The sequence below is a fragment of the Malassezia pachydermatis genome (assembly GCF_001278385.1).
Source record: "Malassezia pachydermatis strain CBS 1879 chromosome Unknown scaffold6, whole genome shotgun sequence".
Lineage (NCBI taxonomy): Eukaryota > Fungi > Basidiomycota > Malasseziomycetes > Malasseziales > Malasseziaceae > Malassezia > Malassezia pachydermatis.
Genome location: NW_017253143.1, coordinates 115,293 through 136,343, shown reverse-complemented (window position 1 = coordinate 136,343; position 21,051 = coordinate 115,293). Strand labels below are relative to the sequence as shown.

At 57.9% G+C, this 21,051-nt stretch overlaps 8 protein-coding genes across 8 annotated transcripts; 1 reads left to right on the top strand and 7 right to left on the bottom strand.

Annotated features, from left to right (window-relative positions):
- Positions 1-114: 114 nt before the first annotated feature.
- On the bottom strand, positions 115-2,357 carry Malapachy_0068 (hypothetical protein; the record flags this gene model as incomplete). The annotated part of the gene is made up of 2 exons (XM_018134601.1): positions 115-2,129; positions 2,165-2,357. 2 exons carry the CDS (start codon positions 2,355-2,357, stop codon positions 115-117), a joined length of 2,208 nt encoding a protein of 735 aa, XP_017990991.1.
- Positions 2,358-2,467: 110 nt separating this feature from the next.
- On the bottom strand, positions 2,468-6,157 carry Malapachy_0043 (hydroxymethylglutaryl- reductase; the record flags this gene model as incomplete). Its single annotated transcript, XM_018134577.1, has 1 exon — positions 2,468-6,157. The coding sequence occupies one exon, from the start codon at positions 6,155-6,157 to the stop codon at positions 2,468-2,470; it is 3,690 nt and encodes a 1,229-aa protein (XP_017990932.1).
- Positions 6,158-6,299: 142 nt separating this feature from the next.
- Positions 6,300-10,220, bottom strand: Malapachy_0064 (eukaryotic translation initiation factor 3 subunit clu1; the record flags this gene model as incomplete). The annotated part of the gene is made up of 1 exon (XM_018134597.1): positions 6,300-10,220. One exon carries the CDS (start codon positions 10,218-10,220, stop codon positions 6,300-6,302), a length of 3,921 nt encoding a protein of 1,306 aa, XP_017991193.1.
- A 158-nt stretch (positions 10,221-10,378) lies between these two features.
- Malapachy_0084 (vacuolar protein sorting-associated protein 36) lies at positions 10,379-11,666 on the top strand (the record flags this gene model as incomplete). The annotated part of the gene is made up of 2 exons (XM_018134617.1): positions 10,379-11,632; positions 11,661-11,666. 2 exons carry the CDS (start codon positions 10,379-10,381, stop codon positions 11,664-11,666), a joined length of 1,260 nt encoding a protein of 419 aa, XP_017991005.1.
- A 107-nt stretch (positions 11,667-11,773) lies between these two features.
- Malapachy_0047 (ubiquinone biosynthesis o-methyltransferase) lies at positions 11,774-12,820 on the bottom strand (the record flags this gene model as incomplete). The annotated part of the gene is made up of 1 exon (XM_018134581.1): positions 11,774-12,820. One exon carries the CDS (start codon positions 12,818-12,820, stop codon positions 11,774-11,776), a length of 1,047 nt encoding a protein of 348 aa, XP_017990936.1.
- Positions 12,821-12,923: 103 nt separating this feature from the next.
- Malapachy_0066 (gaa1-domain-containing protein) lies at positions 12,924-15,425 on the bottom strand (the record flags this gene model as incomplete). Its single annotated transcript, XM_018134599.1, has 1 exon — positions 12,924-15,425. One exon carries the CDS (start codon positions 15,423-15,425, stop codon positions 12,924-12,926), a length of 2,502 nt encoding a protein of 833 aa, XP_017990988.1.
- Positions 15,426-15,722: 297 nt separating this feature from the next.
- Positions 15,723-17,368, bottom strand: Malapachy_0062 (wd40 repeat-like protein; the record flags this gene model as incomplete). Its single annotated transcript, XM_018134595.1, is given in 2 exon segments — positions 15,723-17,351; positions 17,363-17,368. 2 exon segments carry the CDS (start codon positions 17,366-17,368, stop codon positions 15,723-15,725), a joined length of 1,635 nt encoding a protein of 544 aa, XP_017991192.1.
- A 2,439-nt stretch (positions 17,369-19,807) lies between these two features.
- Malapachy_0074 (hypothetical protein) lies at positions 19,808-21,022 on the bottom strand (the record flags this gene model as incomplete). The annotated part of the gene is made up of 1 exon (XM_018134607.1): positions 19,808-21,022. The coding sequence occupies one exon, from the start codon at positions 21,020-21,022 to the stop codon at positions 19,808-19,810; it is 1,215 nt and encodes a 404-aa protein (XP_017990957.1).
- Between the last annotated feature and the right edge of the window lie 29 nt (positions 21,023-21,051).

The window sequence follows — 21,051 nt, the reverse complement described above, 5'->3', positions numbered from 1 at the left end:
CCCTTTCTTATTACCAGAGGTCTCACTGTGAATAGCGTGGTTCGTCCGGAGCGATAGGGTATTCACGTAGATGTCATGTGCATGTCTTAAGCTAAGAACAACTATGATGGCATCTCACTCGGCATGCGATGCTCCTCCACGCCGAGTGGTTCGCGACCCAGTAGCAGCAGCTAGAGAGCCTTCACGACGACGCCGAGACGTACGTGTACCTCGCTGGGGTGTGGCGGCTACCGGCGAGGTAGGTTCGCGGGTTTTCCGACGAGGACGGGACGGGGTAGGCGCAACCTCGCTCTCCAGCTCCGACGCCTCGTCGCCTTCCCCTGCCTCTGTACTAGCCTGCGATCCATGCGATTCCAGCTCAGCCGTCTGTGCGCGTGTGCGACGAGCAATAGGCCGGTGATCGTGCAACGCTTGCAATCGAGCGAGCGACTTTTGAGGATACGCAGAAGCGTCCGCAGTGGAGGCTCGTCGTGAGCGTGCCGGCGGTACGGCAGCGTCGCTCTCACCGACTTCGTCGGACGTGGCATCAGGTCCTTTTCGCGTAGACCGCCGTGCGGAGCGTCGTGTCTTCGCCCGGGATGGTTCACTCGGAGGTGCCGAAGGCGCCTCCTCGTCCATCGGAAAACTGCCAGGCAACGATGGATGGGCGTCTTCGGGCCGAAGTGTCTTACGAAGCGCCTCTGTTGCTTTTTGTGCAGCACGACGACGACCACCGCGCCGACGTACAGGTGCCTCTACAGGCGGCTCTTCGCTCTCCATGTGCTCGTCCGCAAGCGCCGACACGGGCACATCGTCCTGCATCTCTTCCATGGGCTCCGTTTCCGATACAGCCGTCTCGGACACACGCGGTGCTTCATTCTCTGTCGATCGCTCGTCCATCGCGGCATCCTCTGCGTTGACCGCCGGCGGGGGAACAGGTACGCCCCACGACGCACGAGGCACGTAGGATGAGGGCGGCGGCTGGGCCGAAGGACCAGGCCGCTTCCAACCAGAGAAGGGGCTGCTGTTGTGGGGGACGGGCGACTGTTCCATACGCACGACCTGAGGCGACGCATGACGCTGCGACGAGTCGCGACTCGATGTGACAGAAGGCACGCGGATCGATGCACGAAGAAGCTGGATATCTGGTGACGATGGAATAGCCTCCGACATGGTCTTGCTGCTCAAAGAGGCACTCAACGGAGTATGAGGTCGAGGTGGCGGCGATTGTACGTCCATATCGCTGTCCTCCTGGCTATCTTCCGGACGAATATCACGCGCCAGAAGTGCATCACGCTGGACTTTCGGAAGGATGGCCCATAGACCATCGAGAAGTGCACGGCGTCGGTGGCGTGTACGCTGGAACGCCTCGCTGTCGCTGTCGGAAAACGCCATCGTCCTCTCTAGTTGCGATGCGCGCCGATCCAGATGGATCGCATCGACATAGCGGCCTTGGTTGACCCATTTAATAAGGAGTGTGTCCAGGGAGATCGCAGCATCGTTCTTCTTCATCGTGGAAAGGGCCATCGTCTCCCAGAATCGCTCTTCCACCGTATACAAAGGAAGCATAAGCAATTCGCGGATAAAGGGGGCCTGCGGCGGCGCAAAGCATAAGCGTAGCAATGTGCCAAACATATGCTCTCGTAGAATCGGTGCATATTCCGCTGGCTGTCCTTCCAAAATCACGCGGCACGCATTCCAGGCAGAGGCAAGGCCTTCGACGTGCGCCAAGGCCACCGTGATGCGGACCAAGTCTTGCAAAGATGCTTCTGTAGGCTTTCCATCCAACGGAGGCAAAGAGCCTTGGACATCGTACAGCTGGAGAAGAGAAGCAGGGGATGATACCAAGACTTCGGCGAGAACAGATACGAAACGCGCATGGCGCCCAGCAAGAACGGCTTGCTGGAGATGGCCATGGTCGACAGCCCAGTACGCCTGCGTCTCCGAGCACGTACCAGATGAAGCGTGAATGTACGAGACCAGGCCTGTGACACTATGCGGGTCTGTCATAGCGCGTGGCTCTAGGGCTTGGTGTTCCAAGCCAAGGTAATACACAAGCGATTGCTTGAGTTTGTCAGGAGCGTCGCACGTCAGGATCTCTACCAGAAGGATGTATGTGTCCGAGGCAGAGGTAGGAGGGAACAGGGACGCTGGATGTGTAAGTGATAGAGGCATCAGCACGTACCTTCAATGCCAGCGTCGGCCAAGAGACGATCCATAAACAGTTGGCCCTTCAGCGCGTGGGCTCGGCGTTCACGTACATTGGCCGCGTACGACTCTGTCCATACACTCTCACGCCGATCATCACGCGGTGAGAGATAATGAAGCAGAAGGGCATCTGCTTGTGCCTCTGGCGACAGCGCCGACGAGGATGACATCGGGTGGAGACAAACGCAACACTCTGGCGCGCGCGAACGGTGCTTGCAGGTCAGGAGCTAAGCCACGTGGCATTACAAGAAAAAAGAGAGGTCTATAGACCAACATGCATCTATGTAGACATCGAGGAGGATGTAGTGCGTTCCTTCGGGGTAGCGACGTCAGAAGAGGGGCTTCCAGGCTTGGAGTCTGCGATGGGCGTTGCGATGAGAGGTGTCATGGTAGGGAGGTATTGCACATCTCGGTTCACAGGCGAACGTGTACTGGGCGTCACAGGCGCACTACGGTTGTGGGCCATGTGCGCCTTGATCAGGTGACCCGCCGATAACGCTCCCATCAGACTCAGCTCGCCGGCCATCACCGAGGCAGCAATGATACGTGCCAGGCGCTGGGCATTCGCACCGGGTGTATCCTTGTGCGGTCCCTGGACGCCCAACAGCTCCAGCATGGCACGCTGCGGAGGCAAGCCTGTTCCACCGCCGACGGTGCCAACTTCCACCGAGGGCATGCTGACCGAGACAAGTAGGTCTTGGCCATCGTTAACCGCCTCCATGAGCGTCATACAGTTGCTGCTTTCCACGTTCTGCGCCGGATCCTGACCAGTCGCGATGTAAATAGCCGTGAGGATGTTCGCCGCGTGGGCGTTAAAGCCACCGATCGAGCCTGCCATCGCACTGCCCACCAGGTTTTTCTTCGTGTTGAGACGAACCAAGTCGGCAACCGTGCATTTAAGTACGGTACGCACCACGTCGCCCCGAATCACAGCTTCAGCCACCACACTCTTACCGCGGCCTTCGATCCAATTGATAGCCGCAGGCTTCTTGTCGGTGCAGTAATTGCCGGAGAGGGACAAGAGCTCCATTTCCGGGAAATGCTTTTCTTTCATCATACCCAAAGCCGCTTCCACACCCTTGGAAATCATGTTCATACCCATAGCATCACCCGTGGATGTAGCAAACCGCACAAACAACGTGCGACCCGCCAGCACAGTATGAAGCGAGGCCAACCGCGCAAAGCGCGACGTGCTGTCAAACGCCGCTTTGATGGCCTCGGCACCCGACGTCGAATCGATCCAGCGCTTCGCACGCGCAGCACTCGTCAGCGAGGGAAATTCAATCACAGGACCCCGTGTCATCGCGTCCTGTGTGAGCACCGTGGTAACACCGCCACTGGCGTTGAGGGCTTTGCATCCACGGCTCGTTGAGGCGACCAAGGTGCCTTCGGTCGTGGCCATAGGAATGGGCGTCATGTGGCCATCAATCTTCAGCGGGCCAGCAATACCCAGGGGCAGCGGCATGAAGCCCACCACATTCTCGCAGCACGCGCCAAACACGGCATTATAGTTGTAGTCCTTGTACGGCAACAAGCTGCGCTCGAGGGTGTGCAGTTCGGAGGCACGCGAAAGGACTGCACGACGCACAACCACAGCACGTTCAAAGTCACCCAAGGTCTTTTCCAGCGCATACGTAGCAATCATGCCCTTTTGCACGAGCAGAATGACTTCTTCGTCGTTCAGAAAACCAGTACCATCCTTACGGAAGATGGACAAAACTTCATTGTAGGGACGCGGAGGATCCGACGCAGGGGGCGGCGGCAACGTAGGTTTAGCAGGCTCCTTCGGTGGAGCGGACACGCTGATGGTCGGCGTATTTGCCTCCGTGGTATCAGACTTGGGCGTCTTGTGCCAGTCTTCTACAAGGTGCGCACCAATCAAACGCGCAGCAGCCTGCGCCGTAACACGCACAGCGTTGCCTTCAATCACCGCAGGGTTGCGCGTTGCGATGCCCTTGAGCAGGAACGTGTTCAAAAACACGCTAATCACCAGCGCAATGGACAACCATTTACCAATCACCGGATCGCTTGCCACTGATGTCCACATGGCCATGAAGCTCTCAATGGCAGACATAGTGCTGCCAGAGTCTTTCGACGACAACGAAGCCTGCATCGCTGCGGCAGCCAAGGGGTTTTCCGTGGGAATACGAGAGTCCAAGAGGATGAGCACATTGGGCATCGTGAACATCACACTTGAGCTAGCGGCTGCACCCTGTTGAGCGTAGGTCTTCAGGAAGGCCGACACGGCAGAGTGTGAGAGCGTAGCATTAAACACATGGGACGAAGAGATTGACTCTTCGTACAAAGTGGGCGTACGGCCCGTTTGGTGCCGTGCAATGGTAGTAGGCAGCGACAGGGTCGTGAGGAGATTGAGGACATGCAGTGTGACGAGCGTCAAGAGCAGAAGCAGCTTCAGGCGTGATATTGGGTGGTTCACGGGGCCGATAATGCGCTTGTACAGCGACTTGGGCTCCCGTGTCGTTTTGGGATGAAGCAGCTTGGGCTCGGCAGGTGCCTCAGCATTGTCGTTAGCCGGGTCAGGCAGGAAGGTTCGTGGAGTACCAAGCGGCTCACGCAGACGCTGTACCTCCACTGTCACACATAGGACTGCCACGAAAAATGTGAAGAGCAGCAGGCAGTCGTACACCAACGTCAAGGCAGCCAAGAAGCAGAATTCACGTAGTCCATGAATGCCACTCATAACGCCCGCAATCAAGATACTGATCTCAATCGCGTACGCACGCAAAAGGCCAGGACCCGCCTCCAGTACAGCCCTGTCGGTGACCTGGTTCATAGGCGACATGGACTTCGACATGAGACCCAGTGCCTGTTCCTCCTGCACACGCTGCGTAAGCGCACGGACGAAATCAGCTTCAGGCGACGAGCGATGCAGGCTCTTATCGCTAATATCTTCTTCCTGCGATGCATACTTGAAGAAGGCCTTGGTCAGCAGGAATGGCTTTTCAAACCCGACTGTGATCACAAGGAACGGCAAGCCCTCTGAGATCACAATGGGGTCCACAGGGATGTGAACGGCATTCGCTGTGACCAGAGCCAGAAGAAAAGCAAATCCGCACGAAAGCAGGACACAGGAGCCTAGCCAGAATCGTTTCGGGAACGGACGCATGGACACGTACAAATGCACGAACGAGCCATGCATCATCAAGTAGGCACAGAGAAGCACGGTAAAGTCCAGAGCATCCGCACTGCGAATCACGAGCCATGCACGCGTAACGGCACTTAGCAGGAACGAGCCTAGCCACTGCAGCGAGTACATGTCTTCGCCATCGTTGGTAAACCATTGACTTTGAGGCGTGAGGGCGTACAAGCGAAGATCGCCTTGACGCCAGCGCGCAAGCAAGGCATTATCAATGGACGCCGGAAGCGTGTCTAGAGCCTTGCCAATAACTGCGTCAAGGAATTTTTGGTGAAGCAGCTCGTGAATGGCCGCCGCATCGTAGTGGTCCTTCTCAAAGCACACGACAGCGTCGCTCATCGTGTTGTTGGCGTCGACCTCGCGGGCCGAAGGCCATGCACAGTTGGCTCCCCCTGCCTCTTGAAGCTGCTCGACGATGCTACGCAGCACGTACGAGCGGCGGACCTGTTGCTCCGTCTCGCTCCCGCCAGCCAAGTCGGTCACAAGGAGCCAGTCGGCGAGGTCAATATGGCCATGCTGCTCGAACGTGCCCTGCGCGGACCTCCACGTATTCTCTTCATCCAACAAGAACACAGGCAGACGCGAGTGTTCCGCATGCATCGAAAGCACAGAGAGGGAGGCGACGTCGCTCAGGTTGGAGAACACCGTGGAGTGTGTAATGGCTTGCACCAAGACGAAGTACGCCAGAGTAGTAATCATGAAGGCCGCTACGATCGCCTCAATGGGATGTCGTGCGACATATGTCGCTGCATAGATCGCAGCGCGCAGGGGCGCGTGTACAGAGCGTGCACGCGGACCCGCCGGCGCGTTCATGGCGAGCAAACGGAGGAGGCAAGAAGATGAGCGTGCGCTGGGTCACGAAGGAAGCCACGTGATCACTCCACGCAGCGTGGGTCTCCATTTTTACTAACAACTATGGCAACGAAGGCGCGTGACGCCCTTTCCTGCAAGATCGTTACGTGCGGCGGTGGCGCGCAGCACGCTTGCGCGCCGCGCGACTCGTACCAGTACCTGGTGCGCCTTGAATGTACTGGACCAAGTCATCCAACGAGCGATCGGCCAGCGCCGGGTTGGCATGCACGGTGCGTGAGGCCGCCGTGGTAGTCTGTGTGCGCGGGGCCTGCGAAGCAGCCACCAGCTCACGCACATGCTGATGCCGAGCCGCTTCCTCGACCTTGGCCATACGCACAGCACTGGCAGCGAGGCCGGAGAGGAACGCTTCACTCTCCTTGGTCAGCGGGTCCTCGTCGCCCAGGCACGCCTTGAACACGCGCGCCGCGTCCTTCTCGACGTGAATCGCCGACTTCAAGTCGCCACTGAGCGTGTGCGCCTGGCTCAGTTCGTGTGCCATGTTGCCGGTGTAAATCGAGTCGGAGCCAAACAGCTGCAAGGCCAGATCGTACGATGCTTGGTACGCCTTCAGCGACGTGTCAAAGTCGTGGCGGCTCTGCAGGAGTAAGGCAATGGACGAGAGCGTATGCACGACATCAGGGTGATCGCGGCCGTACAGCAGCTGCCACAGCTGCATGATGCGCTCCTGATAGCGCAGCGCCACGTCAAAATGACCAGCAGAGCGTTCCAGCACGGCCAAGTTGATGTACTGCACCATTGTATCCGGGTGATCCAAGCCCTGCGTCCGCTCCGAGACAGTCACAGCCTGGCGCTGGAAGCGCAAGGCATTGTCGATCGTGAACGTCTCGGCAACAATGGGTGGGAGCGGCGCTTCCTTCTCTTCGTCGTTCGACTCGGTCGCCTCGGCAGACTCCGCCTGCTCACCCTGCTCGGCCTTCTCCGCCTGCTCGGCCTTGGCCTTGGCCTTGGCCGCCTTTTCGGCCGTCTCCCGTGCAAACTCCACGACGTAGTGATGCACCAACGAGGCAAAGAGCGAGTAACACTTGGCCGTCTCAGGGTGTACCAAGCCATAGACTTGCTCGTGGAAGCCGATGCCTTCCAACAAGAGCTCCGTACCCAGCTCACGATCGCCACGCGAGAACGAGAGACGACCAGCCTCAAAGGCTTCTTCGACCAGCGAGCTCTTCGGCGTCGCGGTCTTGACCACAGGCGCAAGGCACAGCACATCAGATGGCACAAACGTCGTAGCACGTGGCGGCTCGACAGGGGCGGCAGACTTCTTGCCCTTCTTGCCCTTCGACGCGGGCGCATGGCTTGAAGACGAAGCGGGCGCAGGCGTAGGCTCCGGCGTAGGCTCAAACTCGTAGTCACGAAGCTCAAGCTGCACGCCCATCTTCCAGCAGAGCGCACGAAGAGCCTGGGGCTTTCGCAGCTCGGTGGTCAAGGAATCCGCCGGCAACTCAAAGCGGAAACGATCGCGCACGTCTGCCTGCAGATCCTGCTGAAGCTGCGCAGGCGTGAGCGAAAGCCAGTCGTACGATGCCGACGCACGGCCGAGCGCTGGCGAAGGCACTACGGGCTCCGGCGACGCATTCTTCGCTGTGCCAAACAGACAGTTGAAAAAGTGCGCAACGCATGCAGACACCGCCGACATGGGCAAGCCGCGAAGATAGCTGCGCAGCCGGTGCTTGGCTGCACGTACAATCATCTCCTGGATCACCACGCGACGGAAGGCAGTAAGCAGAGCTTCATGACCTGAGCCGAGTTTCGAGACCACAGTCTCGTCAAGACGGTGCCTCTCCGACGACTGGCTCAGGTGGGCCAAGTGACCGAGGTAGCGCATGTTAATACCGCGCGCATGCATTTGCTGCGTAAGCGCTACGCTATCCACAGCCGACGCAAGGCCCGCGGCCACCTCGCTCACGAGGCGCACAAGCACCTCCTCACGCAGGTACGTCGAGGCAGCACGCACAGCAGCCACAGCCGCCTCCGACTCGTCACATACAGGTGTCACGACCTTGGACGAGCCGCTCTTGTACTCCACGAACGCATCCGGGTTGAACGACAAGTCAAAGTCCGCCACGTCGATGCGCGCCGGGGTCTCGCCACCTTCTTCACGCTGGTGTGCCAGCTTCGCGCGCGCAAACTCACGCAGACGCGAGTCCCAATACGCCTCGATCAGTTCCGGCCGAAGGAGTGCCATGTGATGAGGGTACGACGCAGCTTCCTTGCCCTCGAGGACCGGTGCTTTCATATCCTGCTCAAGCCACGCGACATCCACAGGGGCCAGGCGCGAGAGGTCCAGCACGTACATACGGCCATCCGTGCCCCGCAGACCCTTGCAATCGACACTCAGGGCCAGTTGGTGCGAAGTGCCTTGGGCATCAGACACTGCGTGTTCAGCCAGGTGCAAACGCTTTGCAACGCTTTGCAGGCGCTCATGGAACGTCGGGTCCACGTGGATCGTATCCGGGCCTTCCACACCACCGTAGGCGACATGCGTCGACGATGCCGCAGCATCCGCATGAGCCTCTGCTTCTGGCGTGCCCTGCTCGGCGGCCGCCGCGGCTGCCTCAGCCTCTGCAGCAACCTGGCGGAAGAGGCCAGGAAGCACCGTCTGGACGACCCAGCGCTCACCCAGCCAGTCGACCACCACCGTGCCAAGCGCATGCAGACCTTCGGTATCCAGTGCACTAAAGATACGCACACCCTGTGCGTCCTTGCCCACAGCCGCATGCGCTGCGGCATCGCCGCCAAGGAACTCGTACATGTCGACACTGTCAATACCACGCGTAACAAACAAATTGTTGAAGAGGTACATGTGGGCTTGCGGCGCATCGGCAGGGTTCATCGGTGCGACTTCGCCTGCAGCGACACGCGGTACGGCCCGCGCCGCTGCAAGCGCAAACTCGGCCTGCAAGCGGTTTAGCACACGGTCGCGCAGCAGGCGCTCGGCAAGTGTCGAGCGGGGCAGTTCACGCGACGACTGCAACTCTTCGTTCCAGTCGCGGCTTGCATCGATGCTGTCGGCCGTGAGAGCCCCCGTCAAAAGGAACGCCGATTGCAGGCGCATAGGGTCGGTATCGTGCTTCGGCACCCGCGCCAGCCATGGCACAGCAGGAAGCGAGTTCATGACCGGGAGCGCCGAAAAGTAGTCACGCGTCGATACGGGGTCGTTGAAAAGACGCGCAAAGTTTTGGAGGAAGAGCGGTGAGGCGGCGCACAGCAAATCAAAGAGGGACGCCGACTCGATCTTCTTAGTCGGATGAGGCTGCGGCTGGAAGCGTTGCGAGGACGAGCCATTGATAAAGAACCCATTCTCACACGCTGTCACATGCAGGATCTCACCTTCCAGCGTATCGATTTGCAGGTAGAGTAGGTGGCCTTGCAGGGCCATGGGCTTCGGTGGCGGGTTCCATGCGCTCAGCGACATGCCACGCACGCACTTGGGAAGCACACGGTGCCTGTGCATCGAAGCAGGCAAGAGCTGCGAGGTCGTATCTGCCGGCCATCCTGACCACGTAGGTTTGGTAGGCGGCGTGGTGCGAGTTTCCTCGGCCCATTCCTCTGCATGACAAACGGCATCGTGGACAGACACGCCAGCATCGATGCTGAGCGCGGTAGGATCGGTGCTCGTACCGCTGAGTAGGTCACGCAGGCGCTGGATGTGCAGGCGCACTTCGGCGCTGTTGAACGGCTCATGCGAAACCTGTAGAACGCGTTGCGTAGGCGGCACACCTTCAAACACTTCACGCAGCTCAAGCCACTCGTTCACAACCTCGCCACTCTGAGAATGCGAGGAAGGACGTCGGAAACTGAACGCCCCGAGCCAGTAGCCTTCAGGGCTATCGTTCAGCGTTGTCCGCAGATCGTTTAGGGTTTCCTGCGGTGTGACGGCGACTTTGAGAGGCGAAGGCGTTTCAGGTAGGCCCAGCGAGACGACATTCTTCGGCAGGAGCGGCCGCGGAGGCAGCAGCAGCTCAAGCTCAAAGGTCGCTTCAGGCTCACTCCCCGTCTCAGCCATAGCGAATGGATGGATCGTCCAAGGAAGTCACTCGTTTTACTCGTGTTCTTCCGGCTGCGGATGGGTGGCGCATGGCTTGGTCAGATTCACGTAACCCAACCCCACGGTCGGACCACCGACCTTTCGCTCGTCCCACGCTCAACACTCCACACGGCCACATGGAGGCTTGGGATGCGTGGGCGCTCGAGGCGATGCCTCGTGCGTCCGAGCTAGCGCAGGGGGAGTCGATCATAACGACGCAGGCGGGAGTGGGCCTGTACGATGGCGATGCCAAAGTGGCGCAGCGCAATGCTGGGACACTGATTCTAACGACCCACCGTTTAGGGTACTTGGACACGAAAGCGCCGCAGGCTCACTCAGCGTATGTACGCCTCGCGCTCATACGTCAGACCGAGCACTACTCGGGCTTTTTACGTTCCAGTCCCAAGGTAGTGCTGACGTGCCAACTGGAAGAGCGTGTACCATGGACGTGTCATGTATGTGGCACGTTTCACACTGTGGCTGCCCTCGACGGACGATGTACCAAGTGTGGTGTCACAGCCTCATCACCCTCGCCCACAGAGCGCACTTGTCGAGCCTGCACGTACCGTAACTCAGCGTCAGCATCGCGGTGTGATATATGCGGTACGTCACTACAACCTGCCTCCAAACGCGTGGTGTGCAAACTCAGCTTTCGACAAGGTGGTGACAACCCATTCTATGCATGCCTCCGAGATACCCTGCAACAAAAGGCGTGGACAAAAACGGTGGAGCGCGCTGCCCCGGGTCTGATGCTCGTTGATGCAGCCAAGGGGATGACGCCCGTACCTACGCCACCCACCGACGCGCTCGCCGATTTGGAAGCGCTCATGCGCCGAGCGCGACAAATGGTCGACTTGGCCGCCTCGCTACGTACGCAGCTGGAACGGCGAGAACGTGCAATGGCCGAAGCTGGCCGAACAGACGATAATGAAGAGGCAAGTATGCTCCAATCCGCACTCGTTCAACTTGGCTTGGCTGCGCCAGCGGTAACACCAGATATGGTACGCAATGAGCGCGAGTACCACAAGGAGCTGGCCTGTGAGCTGGGCAGCGTCTTGCTTGGCCAGCAAGGACTCCTTGGCCCAGGATGCGTCGTGCGTGATGGCCGCATACCGTCTACGACGTACAGCGATACCGGCCGTGGTATTTTGCCTTTGGACGAAGTGTGGGGTTTGTGGAATCGAGCACGAGGCGTTGCTCTGGTCTCGCCCAAGACGATGCGAGCCGCAACGGTGTTCCTTCCGCAGGTGACATGGCCGCGTGTGGATGTGCGTACGCTGCCCTCTGGCTTGATGGTGCTCCATACGCCGCGCTTTGCTTCGGAAGCGTTCGAGGCACGTGTGTTGGCGTACTTGGACGCCGTGCAGCCGGAAGGACGTAGCACCGCGGACGTGGCCCAGGTGGAGCACACCCCTTTAGCACTAATCCGTGATTTGCTCACAAGTGTAGAGCAAGAGACAGGGACGATTGCACGAGATGAATGTGGCACGCACGATACGCAGTGGTTCCGCAACTGTATACTAGAAGCAAGACTATGATGATGAGAGGGGCCGACGAACCCAGAAAAAGTAGTTGCATAGTTCGGTAGGACGTAAGCCGCCGCCTAGCAACGTAGGCAGCCAAGCCTCTGAGCGCCCTGTAGCATGTGAGTCTGCGACAGACGACGGCGCAAGCACCCAGCGCCCTAGGCCAGGGATGTACATTGTACCGCGCGTCTCGAATTGGAGACGCGGCGGCAGCGGCGCAGCTTTTCGTCCGTCGGGCAAAGTGGGGCGCTGCGAGAGGACGTCGGCTTCGGTCGGGATCCAACCCAATGTACGGAAAAAGCTGACCATTTCGTCAGGGTTGATATACTGGGAATGACGGTGTGTGCCTGGTGTCACGACACGCAGCATATGCTCAGCCATAAAGATCGTGATGAAGTACGAGAGCGCCGTGCGCGACATGGTTGACATGAACAAGTGGCCGCCCGGCTTGACAAGCGAGGCGAGGCACCGCAGGAAGTCGGCTGGCTGGTTCACATGCTCGACCACTTCCATCGCTGTGACGATATCGAATTGCCGGCCTTGCGCTTGCAAGGCTTCAGCAGATGAGTGGACGTAAGCCAGCGAGGCGCCGGCCGGCGCCTCGCTGTCAGCCTCACGAAGACGCAAGGCAGGGTCTTGTGCAGCATGCAGCGAGGCAATGCGAATATTTTCAGCGGAAGCATCGACGCCGGTAACGCGAGCTCCCAGCCGCGTCGCTGCTTCAGCGAGGATACCGCCACCACAGCCAACATCCAGCATGTCCATCCCGTCCAGGAAAGTGGTCGAAGGTTGGTAGTCGTATGATGTACCGCACACATCGGCCATTGCTGCGTCCCATTCACGTACCTCCTCCAGCTTCTGCCGCATAAAGTCGATACGTACTCGGTTCATACGATGCAGCGGCGCAAACTCGCCATCCTCGTCCCACCAATGCTCGGCCAGGCGCGAAAAGTGTGCAATGTCCGAAGGGTCAATCGAAGAGGCTGTGTGCATGGCACGCGCAATGCGCGAGGTGCGCACAGCCTGCACAGCGGCGTGGCGTAGCACCAGCATCACAGCACAGGGGAAACGCGAATGTACGGCGTGGAGCGATACCGAGAGGTCCCTCCACTTTTTTCGTCAATGGTTGGAATGGCTACTATGATGAGACGGCATCCTATGCAGCGCGAGCGTACAGACCTGCGGCTAGCACGCTCTGCCATGCCAGCGGCATGTATCCTACAAAGAGCACACTGAGAGTAGAGGTACGTACAACGTACCAATCCCGCACAGCATGCAAAAGCAAGGCCTGCGCCATCGCCGACGTCGACGGCACAGCGAGGGCTATAACCCAAAGACTCAGCGGCGTAGCGATGGTCAGCCACAACGTCATGAGTCTGTATCCAACCCGAGAAGAGCACGTTGGTGGGGACAGCGGATAGAGTGTCAGGCTCAAGCACAAGGCCATGGCAGTAGCCTGCGCGAAGTTCAACGTCGCTAGCACACTGATCAGCATTCCGGCGTGCAGGAGGGCAAAGGCGTGGATGCATTGTGCCAACGACTTGGCCCATGAACGTGGGCACATTTGCACACAGACCAAAGGCACCAAGGTAAGCGTCACAATGAGCTGCGTAAACGCCCGAGGCGTCGGCGTCATGGATACCAGGACGGCCAGGCCGGCTAGGCCGGTTGCCACCATCAACACCATGGCGAGCAGGGCTGAGAGGACAGGGCGGTTGTACGACAGGAACTGAGCGCGTGCGTTTTCATCCTGGCACAGCGCAGCAAACTCAGCGTACGTCGGCTGGGCCAGCAGCGAGAGGGCCCCCGCGTCATCGGCAGGTGTGTGCTGCGTGCGCCATGCTGTGCGCTGGGCATCACGCGCTCGGCCCAAGGCATTCCATAACGACAGGCCCCGAAGCGTTAGGACAGCAGCAAGCAAGAGCGGCACAAACAGGAACACGCCGATAGGTACGAAGCGATACGGCGTGGGAAGCAGGTAAAAGAACTGCGAATGATGCAGTCGTTCTAACAAGTTGGAAAACGTACGCAGCGCCGACTCTGTGACGTGACCCAGATGCTGGAAACCGTACGGGCCCGAGGCGGGCTCGGCAAAGAGAGTGACAGCGTCCACATGGAAAGGCAGAAGGACGCCGTGAATACCACTGGGATGGCCAGCAAGGAGCAAGCGGAACTGTGTCAGCAACGCACGCCAGCCGGCCAAGTACCAATGCACGCCATCGCGGCCAAGCAATGTGGTCTCCAGCCAGGACATGGGTAGCCATGAGGGGAATGCGGAAGCGTGTGGTGTCTGAAGCACTTGCTCGTGCGTCGAGCCATGCAAGCCCAAGGCTGGTTGCATATGCGACAAACGCAGGATCTCCGTAATCGCATTAAGAGTGTCGAGATTGGGCAGCTGACCATCGCGGCCCTCATGGAGATACGAGATCGACGAGTAGGAGTCGCCGGGATAGTCCAGCATCAGTGCATTCCAGATCTGCGAGCCAGCACCATAGACGGGCTCAGCGTGGAGATGTGGATGCATTTGTCCAAACCATGCTGAGGCCCACGCCTGCATGCCGTCCAAGTAGCTGTCCGACAGCACGAATACCACATCTTTACTCCAGTAAGGAATGCGTGACACATGCTGGGCCATGGCCAACGTCAAAGATACGCCGCGAATGTTCAGAGCACAATCCGTGCCGTCGTTTGGGACGTACGGTAAGACTTTCGAAGCCGTGGGCGACGCACGCCAACGGCTTTGCCAGCTAGCGCCCAGCACAATGGCCTCACGTCCGTCAATGCGAGGCGTTCGTGCACGTGCATAGATATTGGTACCTTGAATCGGCGCTGAGCCAGGTACGTGGAACGAATAGGACTGTGTATACACATCGAGTCCAAAGGCGCGAAGCTGAGCGGCAATGTACTCGTACCGCTCTGTCACATTGCGCTCAGCCAGGGCCAGCAAGTCGGCAGAGAAGCGATCGGCTTCATGGACATCGTCCATACTCCATGACGTGGACGTCTGGCCGGGCTGCAGTGCATTCTCGTCGACATACACAGCCCGTGAGAAGGGCTCTTTGGCAATCGGCAGCAGCACAAGCAAAAGCAGAGCACCAAGAAGAAGGAGCGTACGGAGTACAGGGGCATATTGGCTCAGTTTGCGAGCCACACGAGCCCGTCGCGCTATCTGTTGCTCCAGGCGCAAATCGTCCGGTTCTTCAAGAGGCGTAGGCGAAGGGGTGCTTGTCGGCATGGATGCCGCGGGTATATCGTCCGAACGTGAAGCCTTGGACGGCGTGGGTATGATGGTCTCGGAGAATTTCGGTGCCGCAGATGACCGGAACGGCGAGAGTGAAGAAGGCGCAGGTGAAGGCTGCACACTCACAGGCCGCATGAACGTAGGAGGCGGTGTGGGTGAGCGAGGCAGCGTCGCCGGCGTCGCCGGCGTCGTCGGCGTCACTACCTTGCTAGGCGAAAATGAGCGGGGTGGCGTCCATGGCGTGTCTGGCGTCGCTGGACGAGCCTCGTCGTCACTATGCTTCGCCTTTTTCTCACTCGTGCGTTTGCGGCGCAGCTTGGATCGCTTCGTGGGAGAAGAAAACTCGATTTCACTATCGACATCCGCCTTGGAGCGCCGCTTTGGCGTCCGCGACTGTTTGTCCTTGTCTTGTGGCATCTATGACGTTAGCATTCAGCTCCAAACACAGGGAGGGGAGAGAAGGGGAGGGGAAGTGTCTCAGGAGCTAAGGCCAATAGCGTAAAATGCCCGCTCGGGGTAGGTATCGGCATGTAGGCTACGACTGGTGCCAGCAAAGCGAACCGTTCATCATACAAAAGGAGGGGGAAGGGAGAAGATACATACCGCGAAGGCGATGGACGCGAGAAACCATCCTGGCCGCGGGCACCGCGTCAAGGACGTCCTACGCGATGGAGGTGTGTATGTGAACACGTGGCAACACCTCAGCGTGGCTGTCTACCAACCGCCTGTGTGGGTGTGCCATCGATCGCCGCGGCGCACAGGGCGCGACAAAGACCGAGCGCCCAGGCCCGGGATGGCATCGTCCGACGATGCCATGGTGGGCGTACCTGAACGCTGGTCACGAACGGCTCGGTCTCGTCGTGCCAAACCAGGGATCACACCGTCTAGGAGGTAAGTAGCGACAATCGACATACCTTGTACGTCAGAGGCGACACCTGCATTCCATTGATCGTCCGCCGCATCATGGGCCTCTTGCACCTGCTCACCAGGCCTACTGCGGCTCCAGAACCGTGTTGTATGATCATTGCTCCCACTGGCCAGTAAGTGACCAAACGGATGCCATTGCACACTCCATACGTTGGATTCGTGCGCCGCCTCCATGACATGGATGGGCGTCTCTGGCGTGGAAGATCGTAGTGACCAGAAGAGCATGGACCCTTCGGAGCCACCGGATACAAGTAGGTCATGATGAATAGGGTGCCATTCCAAGCTGCATACTTCTTTCGCATGACCACGCAAGGTGTATACATCTTTCATAGCACGGGTATCATAAATTTTGATAGACTGATCACGAGAGGCTGTAGCGACCAGATAGCCATTCGGATTCCAGCGCACCGCCTGCACGGTATTCTTGTGGCCATGGAAGGTACCAAGCTCACCGCCTGAACGCGGGTCCCAAAACTTCACAAGATTGTCTTTGCTGCCAGATACGAGAAGCGCTTGGGTCGGATGCCATTCCACACACTTGACTTCCCAGCCGTGGCCCTTGAGTGTAGATTCTTCTTGCGCCTCATCGAAGCCCCAGATCTTGAGCGTACTATCGTCCGATGCCGTTACAAATCGCTGGTCATCCGGCGCAAAGCTCATACCACGAATCGCATCACGATGACCTGTATAAGCTTGTACATTGTTCATATTGCTTTGAAAGTACTTGATCTGACCATTCTGATCCGCTGAAATAAGCCAAGAGCCAGAGTGGGACCATTCCATCGCACGCACTGCCGAGTCATGTGCTTGCAGAATGGTCTCAAAGTTGAAGGTGAAGCCATTCCACAATGTAAACTCGCCACTCGTAGAGCCTGTCAAGAGACGCCGGCCTTCCGGAAGCCAGCGCACTATGTTGACAGGACATCGGACCTTGTTTGTAGATGTGTGGACAAGCACGCTCGCCACAGACGTGGCAGATTCAGGGTAGGCATGCGCAGGCAACAAGTCCACGACTTGGTGAGGACTGGGCCGCAAGTACCAGTCGCGACGCCCACCTGTAGCCAAACATGCGCGTTTGTATGCATAGAGAGGAATACTACCCCAGTAGTCGATCGTACGTCGATGAACATAACGACGAGCACGTCGGCCTTCGTACCCTACAGCAATGGCAGTCGCTGTCGCAGCCTCTTCCTCCTTTTCGCGCGTGTCCTGTGAAGGAAGGGAAGGGGCTTCCAAGTACTTGGAAGGGGCCCAGTACGACACACGACGTGCACTAGGTCCCGCCTCCTGAAGTGGCGAGGCAGCGGACCCAGAGGCAGGCGCAAAGCCGCCGGCAGATGCCACGTCGCTCATATCGCGTGTGGGCTGAAGCGACGAAGTGGAGGGCGTCGCTCCTCCTAGTCCCTGGGTGCAAACCTATAATATACACACATACTACCACCAATAGAGAGAAACTCCACAACGATTTAATTCAACCTTAACGGAAGCCAAGGGATATTTATAAAACGATTAGACGATCAGTAGTTTCCTCACTCATCAAGTGAGGTAAAGGCAGGGTAAGAATCTACGAGGAAATGTGAGCAGTCTCCTGCGCGCCATCCTTCAACTCCGGCTTCTTCTCAACGGCGTAACCGTTCGAGCCGATCTCCACACCCGAGTTGCGGCCCGGACCCGAGTAGGCCGGGATCTGTTCACGGCGCTTGTCATCCAGCACGGTAACCGGGGCAGCCGCCGTCACGTTCGAGGGGATCGGCGGGGCAGCACCGTAGTGGTGGCTCGACGAGGGGAGGTACTCACCCTCCTCGTACTCCTCCTCCTCGTCTTCCTCATCATCTTCCTCGTCGTCTTCCTCATCCTCGTCGCGGTAACCAGCAGCGCGGACAGCGGCCGGAACAGGGCCCGAGCGGTCCATCTGCTCGCTGGTGGTCAGGTAGACCTTAGCGAGCTGCTTGATGTCGTTCCACCACTCCATCATCTCGTCGTGGCTGCGAGCACGGAACGTGTAAGCCACGTTGGTGCCGAACACACCGCTCTGCGTACCAGTGCGGCCCTCAATGTGGAACTTGTGGGTGTTGGCGTGCGCAGTCGAAGGAGCGCCGAGCGTGCACTCAGGCAAGAAGAGCGACAGCTCGGGGTACGGGTGGCGCGTCTGGTCCGACGAGGCGTGCTCGTGGAGGTAACCGGCCGGGGTGAGCACGTAGTACGACTCCTTGTACGAGTTGGTGAAGCGCTTCTTGCGCTCGAGCATACCCTGGTGCACCGGGATGACCGACGGGTCCTCCTTGCCGGGGTAGTCGATCGTCTCGGGGTTGCGCAGCGGCGTGTCGGGGTCGAGCAGGTGGTCCGAACGCGAAGCAAAGGCAATCCACTCGGCGTTGGGCTCGAGGCTGCGCATGTGCACACCAAGACCCAGCCAGGTGTCCTGGACCTGCGCCGACATACGGCCGCTCCACTCGTCGAAGGTCTGCCAAGCACTCTGGATGCTGCGGACAATGCCCTCCTCGAAGTGAGCCGAGTTCTGCTGCATGATAATAATACTCTTCTGCAGAGCGTTCTCCTCGTTCACCTGGCGCTGCAGCTGCGAGGCCACACCCTGGTTCGACAGGTAGGGGTCCTCACGCGGGCTCACGCTCATCGGGGTGTTCTTCAGCAGAGTAATCGAACGGGCAAGGTCCGAAATCATCTTGGTCGACACCTCACGCTCGCGAGCCACCGAGTTGGCGAGCTTACCGGTGTCCTGCTGCACGTTGCGGATGTGCGCCTTGATCTCGGCACGGAGCTTCTGCAGGTGCTGGACAATCGAGCCCTCCACGGTCTTGGCCAGGTTGGCGTGGTGGTCAGCAATGGTGCGCGACTTCTCGCGAATGCTGTAGAACACATCCTGGATACCGTCCTCACCGAGGAAGTGGTTGCCCTCACGGAACGGTACCTGGATCACGCCACCAAGCTTGGTCATCTCCTTGGCAGTGTTGTACTCAATGTCAGCAATGCCCTCGAAGTAGGCAATCAGCATCTTGACAATGTTCTTCCAGCCTGAACGTTAGTCATGTTCTTAGAGTTCTTCGACACCATGGGAGACCACAAAACCGCAGTCTGAGACTCCCTCGGGGCTGCCGATAAACAAAATACACGTACCGTTGAAGCGCTCGATCAGGATGTCCGACGGGCGGAGCTCAAGAGGGCCCGTGTTCTTCTTGATCAGCGAAGCATTACGGCTAGCAATAGTGGACTTGCGACTGGCAGTCGTGGCCCGGGTCAGGGTAGATTGCGCGTCAGTCATGACGATGAGTGTGGGAGAGAGCAAGCGGCGTCGGAGTCTGTTGTTTGCCGTTCGCGGGCGGGCAGCCAGACTGTCTGTTTACCAGAAACCTATACTTAACCAGAAACCCATACTTATCCATGCATTGGACCGATTAAGAATGTATGATAGATATTATATATACACCATCCAATGGAGTGTGGGAATTCAGACTGTTTGCATGCAGAATCCCGTACGGATTATTCAATTACCGATTTGGCTGCAGCTTGGTTAGGTAAGCCCGAGGTACGTGAAAGTTAGTAGGGCTTCGGCCGGAGAGCCGCGCGTCGCGCAACACGTTGGATGTGCATCTCATGCAGGAAGAAAAGCAGAATGACGAGCAGAAACGAAAGAAGAACGCGTGCCGGTAGTAGTACGTTTGCCATTCCTGATTTATGCTGCTGCAGTTGCTGCGATTCTTTTTTTTTTTTTACCATGCAACGCGAATACGCGTAGTTATGAATAGGCCAAATAAGAAAGAAAAAAACCTTAACAATAGTCTATGTAGGATCCTATTCAAAGTGTGTTCAGAAACAGGATGCAACGAAACTTGAGAAAAATATGAGTTCAGAGATTAAAAGTCCTTGCCAAAAATGAAATCCAATGAACGGAAGGAGGCAAACATGGGATAGTCTTGATGAGCTACACCTGCGACATAGTTGACCTCAAAGTTGCTTGGGAAGCCGCCACTCATACCAGCTACACTTTGAATAAAGTGTGAGCCACGGTCCAGATGGTTGGCACCCTGATAGTATGCTTGACAATGCGTGTTGCCCGCACCATTGTCAGCCAGACCCAATGCGAATTGAACAGTACGGCCACGGAACGTAGACACGAGATCGTCTTTGCTCGTATCTTTGTTGTAGCTAATACGACCGGATTTGTCCAAGCCATATGGCCACAAGTCCATCTGGCTTTGACAGTTAGGCCAGTACGTCGGACGGCCGCCGTTCAGCCAAGTCCAAGAGCCAGGGTTGCCAATCCACCACAACAACGAATCCTCTTGATCATCATTCTTCTGGCGAAGGACAGAGTAGTGTTGCACGGCCTGAGCGCCCATCGAGTGTCCAACCAAAACAACCTTGTCCAGATTAGGGAAAGTATCTTTGTCAAGCAGCATGTCGATCATTTTGTCAACCATAGTGTAGAAAGACACACCATCATCCCCCGAAGGCGCAATGGAAGCGCCACCGGCTTCCCAATTCGAGCCCCGATACACTGCCCAATTCTTGTTCGTTACAGCACCAGCGGTCTGATCATCTTCGTTAAGAGCCAGAGGCGAAAGAATGATCGTGTCCTTCTTCTTCATTCCATACTTGCCTTTCGCATAAACGTAGTGGAACGCATTCTGCATCAATGTCGCCCACTTCCACGCATCGCGAGGCATACCAGGGAACACAATCACGGCACGCTTTACAGAATCGGCATCGTAATCTTCCGTTATATAGTAGGGCTGAACTGCATCACCCTTGAGCTTCAGGTCATCTTTAAGAACAAAGCCATGCGTCGAGTGGGGAACAGAGGTAAGGCCGCCGTTGGAATCACGATCGGCACCTTTGGGCTGCATAAACGGGAAATCGCCATCATCGAACCATGGCACTTGGTTGTGTGCTGAGTTTTCGCCGGGGTGTACAACACCGTATTCGGATGTAGCAAAGCTCTTGTAGCCAGGTGTACCAATATTCGGCATTTTTTGCACCTTGTTCGTCGCACCCAGGGGATCCGATTCAGACTGCTTTGAGATCTCCTCCTGGGTGTCAGTGCTATACTGCCGACTCTGCAAATCCATTGGCAACACAGCGGCAAAGCTAGCGACGC